Source organism: Nerophis lumbriciformis, linkage group LG25 (genome assembly GCF_033978685.3).
Source record: "Nerophis lumbriciformis linkage group LG25, RoL_Nlum_v2.1, whole genome shotgun sequence".
NCBI lineage: Eukaryota > Metazoa > Chordata > Actinopteri > Syngnathiformes > Syngnathidae > Nerophis > Nerophis lumbriciformis.
Window position 1 is genome coordinate 37,483,369 of NC_084572.2, and position 17,372 is coordinate 37,500,740.

The 17,372-nt window shown below is 40.5% G+C and overlaps 1 protein-coding gene across 7 annotated transcripts in view; it reads left to right on the forward strand.

The window, feature by feature from the left end:
- The window catches only part of usp34 (ubiquitin specific peptidase 34), a 161,262-nt gene that overhangs the window by 22,161 nt on the left and 121,729 nt on the right, over nucleotides 1-17,372 (forward strand). For all 7 annotated transcript variants that reach the window (XM_061984359.1, XM_061984364.1, XM_061984361.1 and 4 more), the window contains exons 7-13: nucleotides 6,497-6,689; nucleotides 6,766-6,827; nucleotides 9,812-9,893; nucleotides 11,595-11,687; nucleotides 14,978-15,103; nucleotides 15,160-15,289; nucleotides 15,364-15,494. In XM_061984359.1, coding sequence (XP_061840343.1) covers nucleotides 6,497-6,689; nucleotides 6,766-6,827; nucleotides 9,812-9,893; nucleotides 11,595-11,687; nucleotides 14,978-15,103; nucleotides 15,160-15,289; nucleotides 15,364-15,494 — 817 coding nt within the window. The remainder of the gene's footprint in view (nucleotides 1-6,496; nucleotides 6,690-6,765; nucleotides 6,828-9,811; nucleotides 9,894-11,594; nucleotides 11,688-14,977; nucleotides 15,104-15,159; nucleotides 15,290-15,363; nucleotides 15,495-17,372) is intronic.

Below are 17,372 nucleotides of genomic sequence, written 5' to 3' on the forward strand. Positions count from 1 at the left end.
TGACACACCCTCCGAGATCGACCGGTAGCTCGCGATCAACGTAATGAGCACCCCTGGGCTAGTGGTACTCGGTTGTAGTACACTTCTCCACCACTTGTGGCAGTAATGACAATATCAAACAAACAGAAGTTGTAGAAAAGTTTAAGCGCAAAAATGATGACTATAGTGTGGAAGATGTGTTTTCGTTTGCTCTTTCATTTTGACGGTTTTTAAGAAACTATTAATTTAGAATTTATTTTAGCATTGCATAATAAGTAAATGTATTTTTTGTACCTTCTTCGGCTGTGGTCCGTATGGGCTGCAGTGGTACTCAGTTGTAGTACACGTTTCCGCCACTTGTGGCAGTAATGACAATATCAAACAAACAGAAGTCAGGAGAAGAAGTTGTAGAAAAGTTTAAGGGCAAGAATTATGACTATAGTGTGGTAGATGTGTTTTCGTTTGCACTTTAATTTAGACAGTTTTTAAGAAACTATTGATTTAGAATTTATTTTAGCATTGCATAATAATAAGTAAATGTATTTTTTGTACCTTCAGCTGTGGTCCATATGGGTCGCAGTGGTACTCAGTTGTAGTACAATTTTCCACCACTTGTGGCAGTAATGACAATATCAAACAAACAGAAGTTGTAGAAAAGTTTAAGCGCAAAAATGATGACTATAGTGTGGAAGATGTGTTTTCGTTTGCACTTTAATTTTGACAGTTTTTAAGAAACTATTAATTTAGAATTTATTTTAGCATTGCATAATAAGTAAATGTATTTTTTGTACCTTCTTCAGCTGTGGTCCGTATGGGCTGCAGTGGTACTCAGTTGTAGTACACGTTTCAGCCACTTGTGGCAGTAATGACTATATCAAACAAACAGAAGTCAGGAGAAGAAGTTGTAGAAAAGTTTAAGGGCAAGAATTATGACTATAGTGTGGTAGATGTGTTTTCGTTTGCACTTTAATTTAGACAGTTTTTAAGAAACTATTGATTTAGAATTTATTTTAGCATTGCATAATAATAAGTAAATGTATTTTTTGTACCTTCAGCTGTGGTCCATATGGGTCGCAGTGGTACTCAGTTGTAGTACAATTTTCCACCACTTGTGGCAGTAATGACATTATCAAACAAACAGAAGTTGTAGAAAAGTTTAAGCGCAAAAATGATGACTATAGTGTGGAAGATGGGTTTTCGTTTGCACTTTAATTTTGACAGTTTTTAAGAAACTATTAATTTAGAATTTATTTTAGCATTGCATAATAAGTAAATGTATTTTTTGTACCTTCTTCAGCTGTGGTCCGTATGGGCTGCAGTGGTACTCTGTTGTAGTACACTTATCCACCACTTGTGGCAGTAATGACAATACCAAACAAACAGAAGTCAGGAGAATAAGTTGTAGAAAAGTTTAAGCGCAAGAATTATGACAATAGTGTGGTAGATGTGTTTTCGTTTGCACTTTAATTTAGACAGTTTTTAAGAAACTATTGATTTAGAATTTATTTTAGCATTGCATAATAATAAGTAAATGTATTTTTTGTACCTTCAGCTGTGGTCCATATGGGTCGCAGTGGTACTCAGTTGTAGTACAATTTTCCACCACTTGTGGCAGTAATGACATTATCAAACAAACAGAAGTTGTAGAAAAGTTTAAGCGCAAAAATGATGACTATAGTGTGGAAGATGGGTTTTCGTTTGCACTTTAATTTTGACAGTTTTTAAGAAACTATTAATTTAGAATTTATTTTAGCATTGCATAATAAGTAAATGTATTTTTTGTACCTTCTTCAGCTGTGGTCCGTATGGGCTGCAGTGGTACTCGGTTGTAGTACACTTCTCCACCACTTGTGGCAGTAATGACAATATCAAACAAACAGAAGTCAGGAGAAGAAGTTGTAGAAAAGTTTAAGGGCAAGAATTATGACTATAGTGTGGTAGATGTGTTTTCGTTTGCACTTTAATTTAGACAGTTTTTAAGAAACTATTGATTTAGAATTTATTTTAGCATTGCATAATAATAAGTAAATGTATTTTTTGTACCTACAGCTGTGGTCCATATGGGTCGCAGTGGTACTCAGTTGTAGTACAATTTTCCACCACTTGTGGCAGTAATGACAATATCAAACAAACAGAAGTCAGGAGAAGAAGTTGTAGAAAAGTTTAAGCGCAAGAATTATGACAATAGTGTGGTAGATGTGTTTTCGTTTGCACTTTAATTTAGACAGTTTTTAAGAAACTATTTTAGAATTTATTTTAGCATTGCATAATAATAAGTAAATGTATTTTTTGTACCTTCAGCTGTGGTCCATATGGGTCGCAGTGGTACTCAGTTGTAGTACAATTTTCCACCACTTGTGGCAGTAATGACAATATCAAACAAACAGAAGTTGTAGAAAAGTTTAAGCGCAAAAATGATGACTATAGTGTGGAAGATGTGTTTTCGTTTGCTCTTTCATTTTGACGGTTTTTAAGAAACTATTAATTTAGAATTTATTTTAGCATTGCATAATAAGTAAATGTATTTTTTGTACCTTCTTCAGCTGTGGTCCGTATGGGCTGCAGTGGTACTCAGTTGTAGTACACGTTTCCGCCACTTGTGGCAGTAATGACAATATCAAACAAACAGAAGTCAGGAGAAGAAGTTGTAGAAAAGTTTAAGCGCAAGAATGATGACTATAGTGTGGTAGATGTGTTTTCGTTTGCACTTTAATTTAGACAGTTTTTAAGAAACTATTTTAGAATTTATTTTAGCATTGCATAATAATAAGTAAATGTATTTTTTGTACCTTCAGCTGTGGTCCATGTGGGTCGCAGTGGTACTCAGTTGTAGTACAATTTTCCACCACTTGTAGCCGTAATGACAATATCAAACAAACAGAAGTCTGGAGCTAAAGTCTGAGAGGTTTCTTATACGCAAAAATTATGACTATAGTGTGGAAGATGGGTTTTCTTTTGCACTTTAATTTTGACAGTATTATATTAGTTTCAAATGTATTTTAGCACTGTATAATAAAATGTATTTTTTGTACCTTCTTTTGCAGTTTATTTGATACATATTTATTTTTATGATTTTATTTTTTAGGTTTATTCTGTTAAATTGTAAGCAGGTTGGAAATATTATTAAATACGTTTAAAATCAAGAGTAGAATTTCTAATTCAGTAGTGGTAAAGTTGGGCCCCGCAAGCGCCCTCTAGAACAGTGGTTTTCAACCACTGGCCGTGAGATACAGTCTGGTGTGCCGTGGGAGATTATGTTATTTCGCCTATTTGGGTAAAAAATATTTTATGCTAACCAGTAATTATAATCTGCAAATAAAGTGCCGTAGTTGAGTGTTGGTAAACGTTGTATCTAATGCTTTAAACCAAAAATACACAAAAGGCGAGTGCCCCTAAAAAGGCATTGAAGCTTAGGGAAGGCTATGGAAAATGAAACTAAAACCGAACTGGCTACAAAGTAAACAAAAACAGAATGCTGGACGACAGCAAAGACTTACTGTGGAGCAAAGACAAAGTACATCCGAATATGACATGACAGTCAACAATGTCCCCACAAAGAAGGATAAAAACAACTGAAATATTCCTGGTTGCTAAAACAAAGTAAATGTGGGAAATATTTCTCAAAGGAAGACATGACACTGCCACAGGAAAATACCAAAAAAAGAGAAAAAGCCACCAAAATAAGAGCGCAAGACAAGAAGTAAAACACTACACTCATGAACACAGCAAAAAACTCAATAAGTCAGGGTGTGATGTGACAGGTGGTGACAGTACACCTACTTTGAGACAAGAGCTAGAGTGATGCATGCTTGGTTATGCTTTAAAGTCATATCCAACAACGAGTTTTTACTGTCAACTGAGTTTAGTTTTTTAATGATTTCTGCTGGTGGCGTGCCTCCGCATTTTTTCAACGCAAAAAATGTGCCTTGGCTCAAAAAAGGTTGAAAAACACTGCCCTCGAGGGCCGTCAAAAGTATCTGTTCCTCAGCTGTGGTCCTCAGTTGTAGTACACTTTTCCACCACTTGTGGCAGTAATGACAATATCAAACAAACAGAAGTCTGGAGCAGAAGTTGTAGAAAAGTTTCTTCAGCGCAAAAATTATAACTATAGTGTGGAATATGTTTTCGTTTTATTGACAGTATTTAAGAAACAAATATGTTATGGATTCAGTTAGACTTTATTTATGTAATTATATGTAAATGTATTTTTCATCAGTTTTCATGATTTAGTATTAATTTTTAGGTTGTTTTTTTTTATCCTGTTAAACTGTAAGTAGGTTAAAAATAATTATCGAATACCATTTAAAATCAAGAATAAGATTTCTAATAGTGGAAAAGGCTAAGAACCCCTGCTGCACTTAATAAATACACTACCGTTCAAAAGTTTGGGGTCACCCAAACAATTTTGTGTTTTCCATGAAAAGTCACACTTATTCACCACCATACGTTGTGAAATGAATAGAGTATAGAGTCAAGACATTGACAAGGTTAGAAATAATGATTTGTATTTGAAATAAGATGTTTTTTACATCAAACTTTGCTTTCGTCAAAGAATCCTCCATTTGCAGCAATTACAGCATTGCAGACCTTTGGCATTCTAGCTGTTCATTTGTTGAGGTAATCTGGAGAAATTGCACCCCACGCTTCTAGAAGCAGCTCCCACAAGTTGGATTGGTTGGATGGGCACTTCTTGCGTACCATACGGTCAAGCTGCTCCCACAACAGCTCAATGGGGTTCAGATCTGGTGACTGCGCTGGCCACTCCATTACCGATAGAATACCAGCTGCCTGCTTCTTCTCTAAATAGTTCTTGCACAATTTGGAGGTGTGTTTTGGGTCATTGTCCTGTTGTAGGATGAAATTGGCTCCAATCAAGCGCTGTCCACTGGGTATGGCATGGCGTTGCAAAATGGAGTGATAGCCTTCCTTATTCAGAATCCCTTTTCTCTCCACCATGTTTAACAGATGGCGTCAGGCATTCTTCCAGTATCTTTTCAGTTGTTCTGCGTCTCACAAACGTTCTTCTTTGGGATCCAAACACCTCAAACTTGGATTCATCCGTCCACAACACTTTTTTCCAGTCTTCCTCTATCCAATGTCTGTGTTCTTTTGCCCATCTTAATCTTTTTCTTTTATTGGCCAGTCTCAATTATGGCTTTTTCTTTGCCACTTTGCCATGAAGCCCAGAATCCCGCAGCCGCCTCTTCACTGTAGATGTTGACACTGGTGTTTTGCGGGTACTATTTAATGAAGATGCCAGTTGGGGACCTGTGAGGCGTCTGTTTCTCAAACTAGAGACTCTAATGTACTTATCTTCTTGCTCAGTTGTGCAACGCGGCCTTCCACTTCTTTTTCTACTCTGGTTAGAGCCTGTTTGTGCTGTCCTCTGAAGGGAGTAGTACACACCGTTGTAGGAAATCTTCAATTTCTTAGCAATTTCTCGCATGGAATAGCCTTCATTTCTAAGAACAAGAATAGACTGTCGAGTTTCAGATGAAAGTTCTCTTTTTCTGGCCATTTTGAGCGTTTAATTGACCCCACAAATGTGATGCTCCAGAAACTCAATCTGCTCAAAGGAAGGTCAGTTTTGTAGCTTCTGTAACAAGCTAAACTGTTTTCAGATGTGTGAACATGATTGCACAAGGGTTTTCTAATCATCAATTAGCCTTCGGAGCCAATGAGCAAACACATTGTACCATTAGAACACTGGAGTGATAGTTGCTGGAAATGGGCCTCTATACATCTATGTAGATATTGCACCAAAAACCAGACATTTGCAGCTAGAATAGTCATTTACCACATTAGCAATGTATAGAGTGTATTTCTTTAAAGTTAAGACTAGTTTAAAGTTATCTTCATTGAAAAGTACAGTGCTTTTCCTTCAAAAATAACGACATTTCAATGTGACCCCAAACTTTTGAACGGTAGTGTGTATATAAATATATTAAAAAAAATTATTTAATTTTTTTAATTGTTTTTATTTATTTTATTTATTTATGTATTTAAATGTATCTATCTATTTTTAAATCTAATTGATCAATATTACTATTTAAACATGTCACCTGATAGGTGTCGTTCTGCCGCTCGCGGGCGGCAGTTAAAATTCTGACGGCTCGGAAGAGCTGTGGTCACCATAGCAACCGTTTCCAGGCCTCCAGCAAAGCTCCCCTCACATGACCTTGGAGGAGGCCGAGTGCAGGCAACGCTGACTCAGCGACTAGTAGGGATGTATATTGTTCAGGTTCTATCCAAACCAATACCCATGGGTACTCTTATCAGCACATCTATACATCAAATCATTTTATTGTACAGCAGCAACATCATGGAACATCTCACAGCAAGGAAGTCTTACAAGTCATCTATGTTTGCAGAACCTTAACGGTCCTCCCGATTAGGAACCGGTACCAAAAAGTACGGGTGCTCAGTACACATCCCGCGTGAATAGAAACATCGTTGCGCCAAATGACATCAGGGCTGTCGTCAGTGTCTTCTTGTCCTGAAGCAAGATGTCTTCCAGGTACCTGTGCAAGCTCTCCGACCAGGAACTGCGGCAGAGCGCGGCACGCAACATGGCCGACATGATGTGGAGCACGGTGAAGGAGCCGCTGGACAGTGCGCTGTGCTTCGACAAGGAGAGTCTGGACCTGGCCTTCAAGTACTTCATGTCGCCCACGCTCACCATGCGCCTGGCCGGCCTCAGCCAGATCACCGTGAGTCCGAATGCACGCCATCTTGGCGCCACGTCTGCCTCCTCACTCACTCACGGCGCTTGAATGTTTCCCTCAGAACCAGCTGCACACTTTCAACGACGTCTGCAACAACGAGTCTCTGGTGTCTGACACGGAAACGTAAGTTGCTCTCTCTCTGTGTGTGTGTGTGTTCTCGTGTGTGTGTTCTCGTGTGTGTGTTCTCGTGTGTGTGTGTGTGTGTTCTCATGTGTGTGTGTGTTCTCGTTTGTGTGTTGTAGTTTGTGTGGGTGTGTTCTCGTGTGTGTGTGTGTGTGTTCTCGTGTGTGTGTTCTCGTTTGTGTGTTGTAGTTTGTGTGGGTGTGTTCTCGTGTGTGTGTGTGTTCTCGTGTGTGTGTTGTAGTGTGTGTGTGTGTGTGTGTTCTCGTGTGTGTGTGTGTGTTCTCGTGTGTGTGTGTTCTCGTGTGTGTGGGTTCTCGTGTTCGTTTGTGTTTGTGTTCGTTTGTGTTTGTGTTCGTTTGTGTTTGTTTGTGTTTGTGTTCGTTTGTGTTCGTTTGTGTTTGTGTTCGTGTTCGTGTTCGTTTGTGTTCGTGTTCGTTTGTGTTCGTGTTTGTTTGTGTTTGTGTTTGTGTTCGTTTGTGTTCGTTAGTGTTTGTGTTTGTGTTTGTGTTCATGTGTGTTTGTGTTCGTGTGTGTTTGTGTTCGTGTTCATTTGTGTTTGTGTTTGTGTTAGTCTTCGTGTGTGTTTGTGTTCGTGTTCGTTTGTGTTCGCGTTCGTGTTTGTTTGTGTTCGTGTTCGTTTGTGTGTTCGTGTGTGTTCGTGTTCGTGTGTGTTCGTGTGTGTTCGTGTGTGTTCGTGTTTGTGTGTGTTTGTGTTCGTGTTCGTTTGTGTTCGTGTGTGTGTGTCCGTGTTTGTTTGCGTTCGTGTTTGTTTGTGTTTGTGTTCGTTTGTGTGTTCGTGTGTGTGTGTTCGTGTGTGTTCGTGTTTGTGTTTGTGTGTGTTTGTGTTCATGTTCGTTTGTGTGTTCGTTTGTGTTTGTGTGTGTTTGTGTTCGTGTGTGTTTGTGTTTGTGTGTGTTTGTGTTCGTGTTCGTGTGTTTTCGTGTTCGTGTGTGTTCGTGTGTGTGTGTGTTCGTGTTCGTGTGTGTGTTCGTGTTCGTGTTCTTTTGTGTGTGTGTTCGTTTGTTTGTGTTCGTGTTTGTGTGTGTTCGTGTTTGTGTGTGTTCGTGTTTGTGTGTGTTTGTGTTCGTGTGTGTTTGTGTTCGTGTGTGTTTGTGTGTGTTTGTGTTTGTGTTCGTGTTCGTGTGTGTTTGTGTTCGTGTGTGTGTTCATGTTTGTTTGTGTGTGTGTGTTCGTGTTCGTGTGTGTGTGTTTGTGTGTGTGTTCGTATTTGTGTGTGTGTTCGTGTTTGTGTGTGTGTGTTTGTGTTCGTGTTCGTGTGTGTGTGTGTTCGTGTGTGTGTTCGTGTTCGTGTGTGTGTTCTTGTTCGTGTGTGTGTTCGTGTGTGTCTTCATTTGTGTGTGTGTTCGTTTGTGTTTGTGTTCGTTTGTGTTAGTGTTTGTGTGTGTTTGTGTGTTCGTGTTTGTGTGTGTTCGTGTGTGTTTGTTTGTGTTCGTGTGTGTTTGTGTTCGTGTGTGTTTGTGTGTTTTCGTGTTTGTGTGTTTTCGTGTTCGTGTTTGTTTGTGTTTGTGTTCATTTGTGTGTTCGTGTTCGTGTGTCTTCGTGTTTGTGTGTGTTTGTGTTCGTTTGTGTTTGTGTTCGTTTGCGTTTGTGTTTGTTTACACAGTCACCTTTAGGGGACCTCTGACGGTATGGGGACAAAACAACAGGTCCCCTAAAGGCAAACCTTTTTAAATGATAGTCAGATCCATTGTGAAGATGCCTCAGTGATTTTTAAGCTTTGAAGCGGGAATGGCCAGCAGTGAAGTTGTGTGTGTGTGTGTGTGTGTGTGTGTGTGTGTGTGTGTGTGTGTGTGTGTGTGTGTGTGTGTGTGTGTGTGTGTACAAACGCATTACGGCCTACTCAAGGAGATTGCAGGTCAAATAGTAGATTAAGAGATAATCAGCAAGACTGGTTAAGTAGAACAGTTCTTTATGTTCAATGTTGTTAAAAATACAAGTTTAAATGAGTTTGTATTTTATTTCTGTGGTTTAAGGTAAGATAAGATAATCCTTTATTGATCCCACAACAGGGAAATTTGGGTTACTTTGTTTACGTGTTTCAAATATTGGTAAAAGAGAAAATACATTTTCTTCAAAAGTGAAACATTTGTAGTCCTGGCATTAATAGTACTGTGATTCTGGATGGTATCCATCCTTTGTTAAAACTCATATATTTGTCCAAAAACAAAATCTGGTTCAGTGTTCCTTAGGATGATATTTTCATACAGCATGATTATAAAACATTATTACCTTCTGACAAAGCTTAACCTATTGTTACTATAACAATCTACAAGGTTAATGTAGGTTGCTTCTCTTTCTCCCCCTCCATTTTTCTGCATTCTTTCGTATCTCAAGTTATCATTACGTATATGTATTGTTGCATTTGAACAACTGTATTGTTGATAATAAAGGTAAAAGTATTGGTAGTGTTCTTCATCAATAGTGATATTTCTATTGGTATTTGTATTGATCCATTTGTAGTGTAATAATGCTCATTGTCATTTCTGTATTATTTTTTTATTTTTCGCTAACTGCTTATTTGCTATTACTTTTACCATCATATTTGTACATGTTGTATTTGCTGATGTTGCTCTATTGTTGTTGTTTGCTGTTGTTGTTTTTGTCTCTCTGTCTAATCCCCCTCTTGTCCCCACAATTTCCCCCTCTGTCTTCTTTTTTTTTCTCTTTCTATCCCCTCCTGCTCCGGCCCGGCTGCACTAAATGATAATATAAATACATTTAAATGTGGTCCCCATAGGAAGTCTATTTCCCCAGAGTCCCCAGTAAGAATGATCAGCACATTACTTCATCAATCCAGAGATTTAAAGACATGTATGAGCTAACTGGACAGTGGACATTTTACACCATTTTACCTTTTTATGCCTCGACAACATGTAGAAAGGCTGGTCCTCACAAGTCATAATCAAAAACTTGCTCCCCATTCCAAATGATAACCAGTATGTGTGTGTGTGTGTGTGTTCCAGGTCCATAGCAAAGGAACTGGCTGACTGGTTGATCCACAATAATGTGGTGGAGCACATTTTTGGACCTAACTTGCACATTGAGGTGAGCGTTGCTGAAGATGGCATGTTTCACACACTTTATGGCGTGGAGCAGGGGGGGGCCATTATGTTGATGATGGAGGGTGTGTCAGTCTGGACAAATAAGATGGCAAAAAGCAAGCACTTTCATGTGGTATTGGACAAAAAGGAGGACTTTTTTCCTCCTCCATTTGAAAATGAAGGTTTGAGTCCCGTGCAGACTCTACATAGTACCGTATTTTCCGCACTATAAGGCGCACCGGATTATTAGCCGCACCTTCAATGAATTACATATTTCATAACTTTGTCCACCAATAAGCCGCCCCGGATTATAAGCCGCGCCTACGCTGCGCTAAAGGGAATGTCAAAAAAACAGTCAGATAGTTCAGTCAAACTTTAATAATATATTGAAAACCAGCGTTCTAACAACTCTGTCCCAAAATGTACGCAAATGTGCAATCACAAACATAGTAAAATTCAAAATGGTGTAGAGCAATAGCAACATAATGTTGCTCGAACGTTAATGTCACAACACACAAAATAAACATAGCGCTCACCTTCTGAAGTTATTCTTCATTCGTAAATCCTTCGAATTCTTCGTCTTCGGTGTCCGAATTGAAAAGTTGCGCAAGCGTGGGATCCAAAAATGGCCGGCTCCGTCTCGTCGAAGTCATCGGATTCAGTGTCGCTGTTGTTGTGCAGCAGTTCTGTGAATCCTGCCTTCCGGAAAGCTCGGACCACAGTTGTGACCGAAATATCTGCCCAGGCATTTACGATCCACTGGCAAATGTTGGCGTATGTCGTCCGGCGCTGTCTGCCCGTCTTAGTGAAGGTGTGTTCGCCTTCGGAGCTGTGTGAAAAAAGCCACCCGGCCTCTTCGCGTAAACTTCCCTTAACCACTCGCTCATCTTTTCTTCATCCATCCATCCCTTCGAGTTAGCTTTTATGATGACGCCGGCTGGAAAGGTCTCTTTTGGCAAGGTCTTCCTTTTGAATATCACCATGGGTGGAAGTTAGCATGGCAAGCTAGAACCACAGTGAAGGATGACTTCTCATTCCCTGTGGTGCGAATATTCACCGTACGTGCTCCCGTTCCACAGTGCGGTTCACAGGAATATCAGTTGCTGTGAAATACGGTAGTAATCCGTGTGCGGATGGAGAGATTGCGTCTTTTTATGAACCGGATCCTTGTCGCTTTGTAGGAGCCATTTTGTGGTCTTTACAGATGTAAACAGGAAATGAAACATACGGTGATATCCGCGCGTTTTTTCTTCTTCTTCCGGGGGCGGGTGGTTGCTTACAGTAGAAGAAGAAGCGCTTCCTGTTCTATGGGGGCGGGTGCTTTCCTTGGCGGTTGCTTGCGTAGAAGAAGAAGCGCTTCCTGTTCTACCGGGAAAAAAGATGGCGGCTGTTTACCGAAGTTGCGAGATCGAAACTTTATGAAAATGAATCGTAATAAAGCGCACCGGGTTATAAGGCGCACTGTCAGCTTTTGAGAAAAATTGTGGTTTTTAGGTGCGCCTTATAGTGCGGAAAATACGGTAACTTTTTTTAAGCTAATTTTGCAGCCGTACACTTAGGAGTTATATCGTTTGATTCCAATTATTACAGCGTCCATTTCAATGTTGACAGTATGTCTTAGTACATTTTCTGCCATTCAGTCCACATTCCATCAGCATTTCCTGCACACGGCAGTTTCTTCATCCAGTTGACGTTTGTGTTTCAGATCATCAAACAGTGCCAAGTGATCCTTAACTTCCTGGCTGCAGAATGCCGACTCAGCACGCAGCACGTGGACTGCATCTGGGCCGCGGCTCAGGTGAGACTCCCTGCCATGTAGCCGGGTGGCATACGACGTCACGTCCGCTTTTCTTCTTGCTTTCATTGCCACGACGGTCGAGCAGTTTGATCAGAAAATGTCGTACTTTTGTTCTGTTCTCGGGTGTTCCAGTTGTTCAACTCGAGCAGGGTTGTCAGACGTAGGTTTAATTCGGCCCGCAAGAGGAGTTTACTCACTATAAAAATTAGCTGCAATTTTTTTTTTTAACCAAACAAACTGCTGTTCTAAATGTGTCCACTGAATATCACAATGGCGATTCAAGTGTAGCCCACGTTAGGGATGTCCCGATCCGATATTTGGATCGGATCGGCCGCCGATATTTGCAAAAAAATGCGTATCGGCAAGGCATGAGAAAATGCCGGTCCAGATCCAGTTAAAAAAAACAAACTCCACTCCGTGTTTTCCAACGCACCGATTTAAATAGTACATTCCACTTTTCTGCTGCTCCCTAATTTCCGTTCCGCATTTTCCAGCACACCTTCAACACATCCACAGGTCTGTGGATTCTCACGCAGTTGCTTTTAGCTGCTGGCATTACACGACAGGCTCTTCTCACTCTTTCCTGTGTCTCCCTCTCACAGACAGCGAGCGCACCTTCTTACACACGTCACATACTGTCACGTCATACTTCACATACGTATACGTCCTCCCCGAGCAGAGAGGTAGCAGCATGGCTAACCTTAGCTGTGATGCTAGCGCAGCCGTGTGACCAACGTTCTCTCTAAGGTGCGCGCCTGTGCAATTGCGCACTGTTTAAGCGTCCTCTGCGCATAGCAATTATATGCCACGCACAAAATCAAATAAAAAAATAAGCGCATAACAATTTTCGACACACCGACACGACAGAGAAAACAGTTTTCGTCATCATTGTTCAAATATTGTAACGTCTGTCGAGACGCTTATCTCCATTCGGTGCCACACGTCCACACCATCAAAATGCTGAGGCAAAAATTTCCACATCAACACCGTATGAAAAAATTAGTGATTTTTTTTAGTTGTGATTTCTTTCTCTGCATGAAAGTTTAAAAGTAGCATATATTAATGCAGTATGAAGAAGAATGTTTTAATGTAGACATGCAAGCCTTGAAAGAAAATGTTGAAAATCAAGACTACATTTCCTGCAAATGGATGCATTTCTACCCTATATTTTAACTTTAGATTTATTCTCATATCAAACTCTTTTGGCTGTCTTTTTGACACTTACATCCGGCGCCCCCTCCACACCCTGGATTATAAATAATGTAAATAATTCAATGTGATTATCTTGTGTGATGACTGTATTATGATGATAGTATATATCTGATAGTATATATCTGTATCATGAATCAATTTAAGTGGACCCCGACTCAAACAAGTTGAAAAACTTATTGGGGTGTTACCATTTAGTGGTCAATTGTACGGAATATGTACTTCACTGTGCAACCTACTAATAAAAGTCTCAATCAATCAATCAAAACACATAGAATCATCATACTGCTGTGATTATATGCATCAAGTGTTCATTCAAAGGCTAAGGCAAAATATCGAGATATATATCGTGTATCGCAATATGGCCTTAAAATATCGCAATATTAAAAAAAGGCCATATCGCCCAGCCCTAGTTTCAATGATGCCATTTCTGTTTGTCATGTATGATTTTGTTTATTTTGTGTTTATCCTTGAATAAACAGGTCAGTTTCTTGTTACCAACCATTGTGTATTATTCAAACTCCCCTAATTCAGCTGGCTAGTTGTTATCAAGAGTACTAAAACCCTTTTCAACATGATTCTGACAACTAAGTAGGCTAAATAACTTTAAACTTTAATACATGCTCGGATAGGCCATTATCGGTCAGTATCGGTATCGGTCAGTATCGGTATCGGATCGGAAGTGCAAAAACAATATCGGTATCGGATCGGAAGTGCAAAAACCTGGATCGGGACATCCCTAGCCCACGTCACACATGACACTATTTAAAGATGACGTGTCAGCTGACTTGAAGTGCCCTCTGGAATGGCTGCCGCTCCTCCAATCAGCGCAGGTGCAAACGATCAGCTGCTTCTGTTGTGGCTGGCAGACTGACGCAGTATCGACGCACAATATCTTCTTTCATCGTAAATTATCCACTCAACGGTAAAATGCAAAGACTTAAGTCAACATGACCATCATCTTTTTACTTAAGAGTTCCGTGCTGGTTGACTGTGCGATGCGCACCCTGAACTCCATTGTAAAAAAAGTGTTTCTACATTTGTAGTTTATTCTGTTTTGTTATGCTTAAATCTACTATGTTCATCTTGATTAGGTTTGATTTCGGCTATGGTGTCATTTTGATAATAGTTTTGTTTATATTGTAATTGTAATATTTGAATGATAATAATAATAATGGATTAGATTTTATATCGCGCTTTTCTATTATTACATACTCAAAGCGCTCACAGAGAAGCGGGAACCCATCATTCATTCACGCCTGGTGGTGGTAAGCTACATTTGTAGCCACAGCTGCCCTGGGGTAGACTGTTGATAGATGAATGTGTTGTGGCAGTTGTGGATGTCACCAATGCGGCGATTGCTTCTCTAAACACGTCTTTAATGAACTGCCAACATGAGAATGCTAAACAGGAGGTGCTTTAAGTGTAATGGTTTTGTAAATATACTGAGAAAAAGTGAAGTGAATTATATTTATATAGCGCTTTTCTCAAGTGACTCAAAGCACTTTACATAGTGAAACCCAATATCTAAGTTACATTTAAAGCAGTGTGGGTGGCACTGGGAGCAGGTGGGTAAAGTGTCTTGCCCAAGGACACAACGGCAGTGGAAGTGGGTATCGAACCTGGAACCCTCAAGTTGCTGGCACGGCCGCTCTACCAACCGAGCTATACCGCCCCAAAAAGTCATTGTGTTCTTCATGCTGTTTTTGAAACTGCTCCAATTTTTCCCTCAGAATTTGTTGTTCTACTTTTGGCCAAAGTGAAACAATCTGAAGTTGTCTTTATTTTTAGGTTATTTCGCTATGATTTTACCAACCCGGCCCACGTAGGAATAGATTTTCCTCTGAGCTAAAATGAGTCTTGACACCCCTGGAAAAGAGAGATAGGAAATATCTTTTCATAGAGTCCCCAAAGAAGTGGTTCATAAAGGTTATAAAGTCAGGGGAAAATATCACTTTCATCATCTCGTGTTTGCAGAGATCACTTTGTAAAAGGTTTGTTTGACAAACTTTCTGTGATGCAATCCAGTTTATTCTCTACTATAAAGGTCAACTTGTGTTCTTTTGTACTTCCTGCCACAGCTGAAACACTGCAGTCGCTACATCCACGACCTTTTTCCTCTGCTCATCAAGAACTTGGACCCGGTGCCTCTGCGCCACGTCCTCAACTTGGTGTCAGGGCTGCACCCCAGCGCGCACACGGAGCAGGTACCTTCTGACTCGCCGAGTACGACACAGAGTTACACCAAAGTGTTTGTTTGCAGACACTCTACCTGGCCTCCATGCTCATCAAGGCTCTGTGGAACAACGCCTTGACCGCCAAGGCGCAGCTGTCCAAGCAGAGCTCCTTCGCCTCGCTGCTCAACACCAACATCTCCATGGGCAACAAGAAGGGTCGGTCCGGCTGCACCACAGCGACAGGAGCGTGGTTCTCACACGCCGCGTCTTTGTCATTGTTTGTCCGCCAGGCTCGCCCGCCGCCAGTCCCGACAGCAGCGACAACAGCGACACGCAGCACAGCGCAGGAAGTGACATGGACATGGACGAGCAGATGATGGCGGGAAGCAAGCGTGGCCAACAGAGGCTCTCTGACACTGAGGTAGGAAGACTTTTGTTTTTAAATACCAACACCAATAGAAACATTAAAGCTGCAAGCAGCATTGGTCGGGCCCGCGTATTTGGCAGGTGCTAGTCCTAAGTGTCCCAATACTTATATCCAGTTTTAGTCCTAAATTTCCCAATACTTTTGTCAAGTTGTAGTCCTAAGTGTCCCAATACTTTTGTCCAGTGTAGGTGTCCCAATACTTTTGTCCAGTGTAGGTGTCCCAATACTTTTGTCCAGTGTAGGTGTCCCAATACTTTTGTCCAGTTGTATTCCTAAGTGTCCCAATACTTATGTCCAGTTTTCGTCCTAAGTGTCCCAATACTTTTGTCAAGTTATAGTCCCAAGTGTCCCAATACTTTTGTCAAGTTTTAATCCTAAGTGTCCCAATACATTTGTCCAGTGTAGGTGTCCCAATACATTTGTCCAGTGTAGGTGTCCCAATACTTTTTTCCAGTGGTAGTCCTAAGTGTCCCAATACTTTTGTCTACTTTTAGTCCGAAGTGTCCCAATACTTTTGTTCAGTGGTAGTCCTAAGTGTCCCAATACTTTTGGCAATTTGTAGTCCTAAGCGTCCCAATACTTTTGTCCAGTTTTCGTCCTAAGTGTCCCAATACTTTTGTCAAGTTGTAGTCCTAAGTGTCCCAATACTTTTGTCCAGTGTAAGTGTCCCAATACTTTTGTCAAGTTGTAGTCCTAAGTGTCCCAATACTTTTGTCCAGTGGTAGTCCTAAGTGTCCCAATACTTTTGTCAAGTTGTAGTCCTAAGTGTCCCAATACTTTTGTCCAGTGTAAGTGTCCCAAAGCTTTTGTCCAGTGGTAGTCCTAAGTGTCCAAATACTTTTGTCTACTTTTAGTCCGAAGTGTCCCAATACTTTTGTTCAGTGGTAGTCCTAAGTGTCCCAATACTTTTGTCAATTTGTAGTCCTAAGCGTCCCAATACTTTTGTCCAGTTTTCGTCCTAAGTGTCCCAATACTTTTGTCAAGTTGTAGTCCTAAGTGTCCCAATACTTTTGTCAAGTTTAGGCGTAAGTGTCCCAATACTTTTGTCCAGTGTAAGTGTCCCAAGACTTTTGTCCAGTGGTAGTTCTAAGTGTCCCAATACTTTTGTCAAGTTGTAGTCCTAAGTGTCCCAATACTTTTGTCCAGTGTAAGTGTCCCAAAGCTTTTGTCCAGTGGTAGTCCTAAGTGTCCAAATACTTTTGTCTACTTTTAGTCCGAAGTGTCCCAATACTTTTGTTCAGTGGTAGTCCTAAGTGTCCCAATACTTTTGTCAATTTGTAGTCCTAAGTGTCCCAATACTTTTGTCCAGTTTTCGTCCTAAGTGTCCCAATACTTTTGTCAAGTTGTAGTCCTAAGTGTCCCAATACTTTTGTCCAGTGTAAGTGTCCCAATACTTTTGTCAAGTTGTAGTCCTAAGTGTCCCAATACTTTTGTCCAGTGGTAGTCATAAGTGTCCCAATACTTTTGTCCAGTTGTAGTCCTAAGTGTCCCAATACTTTTGTCCAGTTGTAATCCTAAGTGTCCCAATACTTTTGTCCAGTTGTAGTCCTAAGTGTCCCAATACTTTTGTTCAGTGGTATTCCTAAGTGTCCCAATACTTTTGTCAAGTTTTAGTCCCAAGAGTCCCAATACTTTTGTTCAGTGGTATTCCTAAGTGTCCCAATAATTTTTTCCAGTGTAAGTGTCCCAATACTTTTGTTCAGTTTCCGTCATAAGTGTCCCAATACTTTTGTCTGCTTTTAGTCCGAATTGTCCCAAGACTTTTGTTTAGTGTACCTACCTTGTCTGCATTGTGTGGGCGCGCTGGTGCTTCCTGCTTTTATTTTAAGCAGCCATCTTAAAAAAACAGCAGCGCAGCAGCATCAGCGCAGC